Source organism: Platichthys flesus, chromosome 4 (assembly GCF_949316205.1).
Source record: "Platichthys flesus chromosome 4, fPlaFle2.1, whole genome shotgun sequence".
Taxonomy (NCBI): Eukaryota; Metazoa; Chordata; class Actinopteri; order Pleuronectiformes; family Pleuronectidae; genus Platichthys; species Platichthys flesus.
The window spans coordinates 15,399,916-15,405,915 of record NC_084948.1 but is presented as its reverse complement, the minus strand read 5'-3'; the positions used below and the strand labels follow the sequence as shown (position 1 = coordinate 15,405,915).

Genomic DNA, 6,000 nt, shown 5'->3' with positions numbered 1-6,000 from the left:
CTGAAAGCAAATGGCATCTCGAGGGAGGGAAATCTCATGGCTGCTGATAACAGCATGTAAAAATCTATTTTCTTTGAGACAAAGTGCACACTGAAAATAAAAATTTCCCTTTGGCAGAAATGATCCTTTTAGCCGAGTGAAGTGATAGATTCACTTTAGCCCCCGTGCACAAAAACATAATCTGTCTGTCTCTCATGCACGCTCAGGACCACACAAACATATCTCATCAGGACCCCTGCCTTCTTCTCCTGACTATCCACAGGTTCCTCATTCTCTGCCCACCACTTCCCTTCTCCCCCCCAGGGTCTCAGTGGGATGATGGAGAACTGCAGGTCACGACTTCTTCTAGAAATTGATTATAGTTTTTTGTGACTTTCCTAATGGACCAAGGAGGGAATTCTTTACTGTCACCATCAAAAACAGAGATTGTAGATATTGCTCTCTGTATCGGTTCACTTACTGCTTAAGATGAGGGAGATGGGCTATCTCAAGTGGCAATTGGGAGTGAGGAAGAGGGGGGGGGGGGGGGGAGTTGTGATTGTGTGTGTTTTCTGTATTCCTCATATTCTGCTTTGGTCATTGGAGTTCAGTTTTGTCATTGAAAGGAAGGGAGCTTTAGTTTTCAGGGTATCAAAGAACTGAATTTGTTAGATAGGGATTTTGTGAAAGTTTTTCATTCACTGACCTTAAGATTCTAACTATCAAAGACCTTTTTTTGAGGGGGGGAGGGGGGGTGGGGGGGATAATCGGTGTTAAAGGTGCCTGAGACTAGGATATGGACAAACGGACCAAGATTTAGGCAGATCAAAAGCGGTGGTCTTAACTCGGTAAAACACGGTTCGGTTTGTTCGTAGTATGAAAACACTTTTTGAATCATTTTGACATTCTGACCAATTACAGGGAGTTGAGACAGCATTGAACAATAGAGGAGGAAGATGTGGAAGCGACTCGCGGGATTGCTTCCAATGTTGAACTCCGAACGAAACCAATGTAATGAACCAGTTCATTAATTTCCTCTATTCAGACAACACAGAGGCCAGACTCACATCCATCTGCAAACCAATCAATGTCAAGTATAAGTAGACACAGCCTAAGAAGATGGCAGCTCAATTACAGTCTAATATAATCCTCTAAAATGTGACCTTCATAATACAATAATACATGGACAGGTCAGCTTCTGCTTTGCTGGTAAAGAAGCGCTTGAGGTGTGTTGATGGATGATTCTGTGAGCTCTTTGAGGGTCAAGGAGCAAAAGGCGGGTCAAGCATATCATTTATTGCACTGATTTACAGTCCTGTGAAAGGAGGTACAGCACCTGCCTGAACAGAGGAAACTATAGGAGTGAAATTCTCATGCAGGTGACAGGTAGACAGGGCTGCAGGTGTTTGTCACATCTTAGCTTGGGTCTTTCTCAATCTATACATCTTTATTTTTCTAAATTAGCAAGCCTATGTTCATCCCCCACTTCATTACTGGTGCTGTTATACTGTCAGAGCTATATATTGCTGTCTCAGCATTCTTCAGGGATCAATACCTTTATTATCCTCTCAGTCACATCTTAACAAACGGCCCGAGTGTAAGTGGTTGAATGGAGATGGTATATGAGGCGCAATGATAGAAAAACAACTACGCACTTGTGCGCGTGCCACTGTTTGTACACACTAATGTGCGTCAAAATGCACGCGCACTGTCCATATCCATGCCGTTGCCTGCGTCGTGCAGCTCATTACGTTTGATCCATGCGGGCTTGATCCTGCGCCTGCACTCAGCGCACTTGGCTGACAGACGCGCAGGGCAGACAGTGGTCTGCTGCTGCTGCTGATTCCTCCGGCTCACGACACCAGTGCTCCTTCAGTCTGGTTGAAGCAGTCCAGTCTGGGATTCCTTCAGCGCTGGTTCGGGGAGGCGCATCTGGACCGCGGAGAGCGTCCCGGAACAATTACGCGTGGCTGTACCTGAGCCCCTGCCCCCACACAGGGAATAACCGCACCGGCTGAGGACACTCTGCCTTTTTTAAATTGTTGGCAGAATGGCGGGCGCGAAGTGCCTTCTGAAAACACCGAGGTAAGTGACTGCTTATTTCCCTCGTGTAGAAAGAAAAATGTTGATGTGCATTGTCGCATATTTCAGAACTATAGAAGTATCCATGTTGGCTCTGAATTTATCAAGCAGGGGAAAAAAATCGACTTTATAGTGTTGTATTGCATCTGTGGTGTCACTGTAATATCCGTGCTCGCTATTCAATCTGATGTGACATTTGTTGCAGCCTTTATAATATAGAATTTTAGATGTTTTATTAAAGCATCTTTGGGATGAAGCAGCCTAAGTGTAAGGTGACAGTGCACAGCATCGTTTATGTTGCATTGACTCAAAGCGTAGTGTTTTTTGTGTGACTGTACAAACTGTTACAGTTTGTGATCAGGGTTGAAAAGAGCGCTCATTCAGAGTGTTGCAGCAAAGCCGCTTCACAGCAGACTGTCGGTGTTTGTGCAGTAAACAAGAGACAGTCTATTTCAGCCTGCATGGGCTGAATGATGGAAACGAGTGGACAGCAGTCACATAGAGATGATGGGACATTATTTAATAGGATCGAGTCCTGATTTTCGCAAATTAAAGTTCTGCATCTTTAAATATCCAAACTTTCCACGCTGATTATTTGGCCCGATTGAACGCGTTTCCAAAGCGGTTATCAAGGCTCTGGCACAACAGTTGCACCTTTGCTCACTAATGTATCCTTTGGCGAAATCCTCAACCATACAAGCGTCAAATTTACAGCGGTCGATCGTCCTTGAAATACAGATGTTTCTGGGGTTAATTGTGTCCTTGGGTCGGGTTTGTTCCCTCAGGGGCTCAGCGCGCAAGGGGGCGCAGCAACCTGTCAGTCAGCCACTGTGTCGTGATGCAAAGGTCGTTATAATCAAAGGGGTCGTGCGTGAAAGACCTATCTTCAAATGTCTATAGAAAACCTCTCATCATGTGCATGAACACACCAGGTTGTCTATTCATTTTTTACAGTGGTCCTTTTTTTTTCCTTCTTTTTTTAAGCAGAGTTTGGCGCTTCCAATTTTCTGCATGCCTCCAACATTCGCTGCAGAATCGGTGTGCGTGTGTGCGTGCGCGCGCGCGTGTGTTGCATGGGTGTTTTTGTTGTGCGTGCCTCATGCAGCTCCCTATTTAAACCGCATCACATCCAATTCTCTCCAGTAGCATTTAACCGCAAACTCACTTTCCCCGGGTTTGTTTACATCAGGCATGTTTATTAAAGAGATAGTGTGATCCCTCAGGGGCTGCCAACATGGACTACCTTTAATTTGCTTTGAAATATGTGTATAACAGAAGAAAAACAAAACACAACTGCTCCTATTTAAATATGCATCACGAGCCTCTTTATTTTCCAAATTGATCCTCATTAATGCCATTCCAAGATAAGCTTCGATTTGGCTTATCTCAGTGAAAGCAGGCATGGTGGATAGGGAAGCCTTCCTTTGCTTGTGTGAGTTTGCTACTTTGCCTTTTAGGCCCAACGCAGACATTCTCATCTCATTGTTGCAATTTTGTTCTGTGCACCAAATGAAGGTCACATGTTTCGTCCCTGTTTGTCCTGCGCCCTAATCCTCTGCCGCCATTTCTGTCAAAGTCAAATTTCATGATTTGACAAGGTGGTGCTGTATTTTTTGACAATTTAATGATAATATTCATATGAAATGAGTTTATTTTCTCACACTCCTGCAAAAAGCTGCAGTTCTCCGATGGGGCCAACATGCAGCTTTGGCTTCATGTCAGGGAGAGTCGGTTCCATGAGCGTGTTTGTGCAATTTCCTGCAGAGAGAGAAAACTTCACAGTGAAGCAACGTATGGCCCATAAATGGCTTCCCATACGAACGGCCACATGCTGTACAGTGAGAACAAACGTGACATGTAACACGGCTGCTCCAGTCAGAGTGGAGATACAACCCATCCTCGCTGATCACAGACTTGATGCTTGACAAGAACAAGAACTTGCTCTTACAAAGTCGACTTTGTGCTTTTTTCTGCCTTGCAGTAACTTCCAGTCGTCTGCCATGTTTGAAGGCTCTGAGTCTGCTGAGGTGGAGGGAGGCAGCACCGACAGCACCGTGGCCTCGTCCATCAGCGCCTGCAAGAAGGTAAGAAAAACAGAGCTGGGTGCTCGTGTGTGCATCTACCCACATGTGTCCCTCTGTCTGCGCATGTCCTGTATGTATGTGCATGTGCACCTGTCCGTCATATCCGACCCCTCATCACTCTGCGTTTCCAGCAGTGCGAGCGACTTTCATTTCCTCCTCCGGGGTGCCAGCGACACCCAGGGGTTGTGTAATAAGAGGAAAAGCCACGGCCCTCGGGTGAGCCCGGTAGATTTATCATCTCCAGGTGCCACAGAGACAGGAGGGGAAATGGTACAGATCAGTGGGCTGAGGTGGAGCCTAGATTGAATTTCCTTTCAAAGTGTGTGTGAGTCTGTTTGTGTGTGTGTGTGTATCCTTTACTGTACGTGTGTGTTAGTGCATTTGGACTCACTGGTGTGTGCTTCCTAATTAGCTCACCGCCCATGATCTCAACGGACCACCACTCCGCAGCGTCCTGTAGAGACACGAGGTGACGACTTTGTTATAATTGAGCATCAGGTTCTTCTGTCCTGTGGCGGCCGCCTTTTGCTGCGATCACTCCCGGCGAGATCAGCTGAGTGTACGTCACCTTCACCTGGACAAGGGCCCACGCAGATGGCCCTCTCCTGAGGTTGCAAGACTGAGTGCAGGGAGTGATTTGTAGCTAAAAATACAGAGTGAGATGAGAGAGGACCGTGCACACGTTGTATCTGTCATATTTAAAGTAATTACATAAGGACTATTTTTAATATTCAGCCTACAGCAGCACAAACAAATGTCTCATGTATTGATAAAAATAAATAAACCATATGGCCAAATCGTGTAATTGAGATTTGAGGTTTGGATCCATCCTGAGGTTTGGATCCATCCTGGTAAATACTCCGGCTTTTTAACTTTGGGATTATATAAGTCGAAGAGACAAATTAATTAAGCAAAAAAAAAAACACTTGCTTGTCATCGACAGTAGCATCTCTGTAGCTGCAGCTTTCACACAAAAGGCTCCATTACCGCATCTCTCCAGGGAGGAGACGTCAACTGTCTCCTCATATACACTGTGTGTGTGCGTGTGTGTGTGTGTATATATATTATGTGCCGTGTCTGGTTAGCTGACACATTATTGATCTTGTGTCTTGGACACTTATCCTGAAGTAAAGATTCTGGAGAAAGGTCAATTGATCCCATCAACCAAAGGGGGAGGCCCAGAGGCTGCAGGCAGATGAAATTGAATAGGTGACTCAGATTGTGTGTGTGTGGGTTTGTGCGTGTGTGTGTATGTGTGTGTGTGTGTGTGTGTGTGTGTGTGTGTGTGTGTGTGTGTGTGTTTGTGTGTGTGTGTTTGTGTGTGTGTGTGTGTGTGTGGTCCTGGTTTGTGCTCCATGTGTGTCCCTGTGTGTCCCTGTGTGGTGTGACTTCAGCACCACTCCACCTGAACTGTGTTTATTTATCTGTGTGAGTGTGTTTGTGCTGCAGGTGTTGTGCAGTAACAGCGTGCTGGACTCGTCCGACTACTGGCTGAGGAACGAGAAGACTCTGTGTAGACTGGGCCTGCTCGACGATGATGCCGAGGGAGGCTGCACCATGGTGAGTACAGCCGCGCCGCGGGTGATGAAACATGCACAAACTTCCAGCGGTGGCACCAGACAACAGTCAGATATCAGAAATGATGCAAGATATCATCTGAAAACCACACACTCCTCACCCTGTGCCCTTCAGTGGCTTCACCTGACTGCTTTGTTGACAGGAAGTAAATAATGTTTTGTGTTGCAGCAGGTTGCTGACTTCTCTTTGCCCGCTATTGAGCTGCCATGTTTTGCTCAAAAGGTCTAATGTGTATTTTATTGTGTTGAGAGGATGTGTTGGTAAAAAAAAACTTTAT

General features: G+C 45.8%; 1 protein-coding gene across 2 annotated transcripts in view; it reads left to right on the top strand.

Annotated features, from left to right (window-relative positions):
- The first annotated feature begins 1,814 nt into the window (after positions 1–1,814).
- The window catches only part of sphkap (SPHK1 interactor, AKAP domain containing), a 29,396-nt gene continuing 25,210 nt past the window's right edge, over positions 1,815–6,000 (top strand). For both annotated transcript variants that reach the window (XM_062386697.1, XM_062386696.1), the window contains exons 1-3: positions 1,815–2,064; positions 4,043–4,145; positions 5,595–5,705. In XM_062386697.1, coding sequence (XP_062242681.1) covers positions 2,030–2,064; positions 4,043–4,145; positions 5,595–5,705 — 249 coding nt within the window. In that variant the 5' untranslated portion in view covers positions 1,815–2,029. The remainder of the gene's footprint in view (positions 2,065–4,042; positions 4,146–5,594; positions 5,706–6,000) is intronic.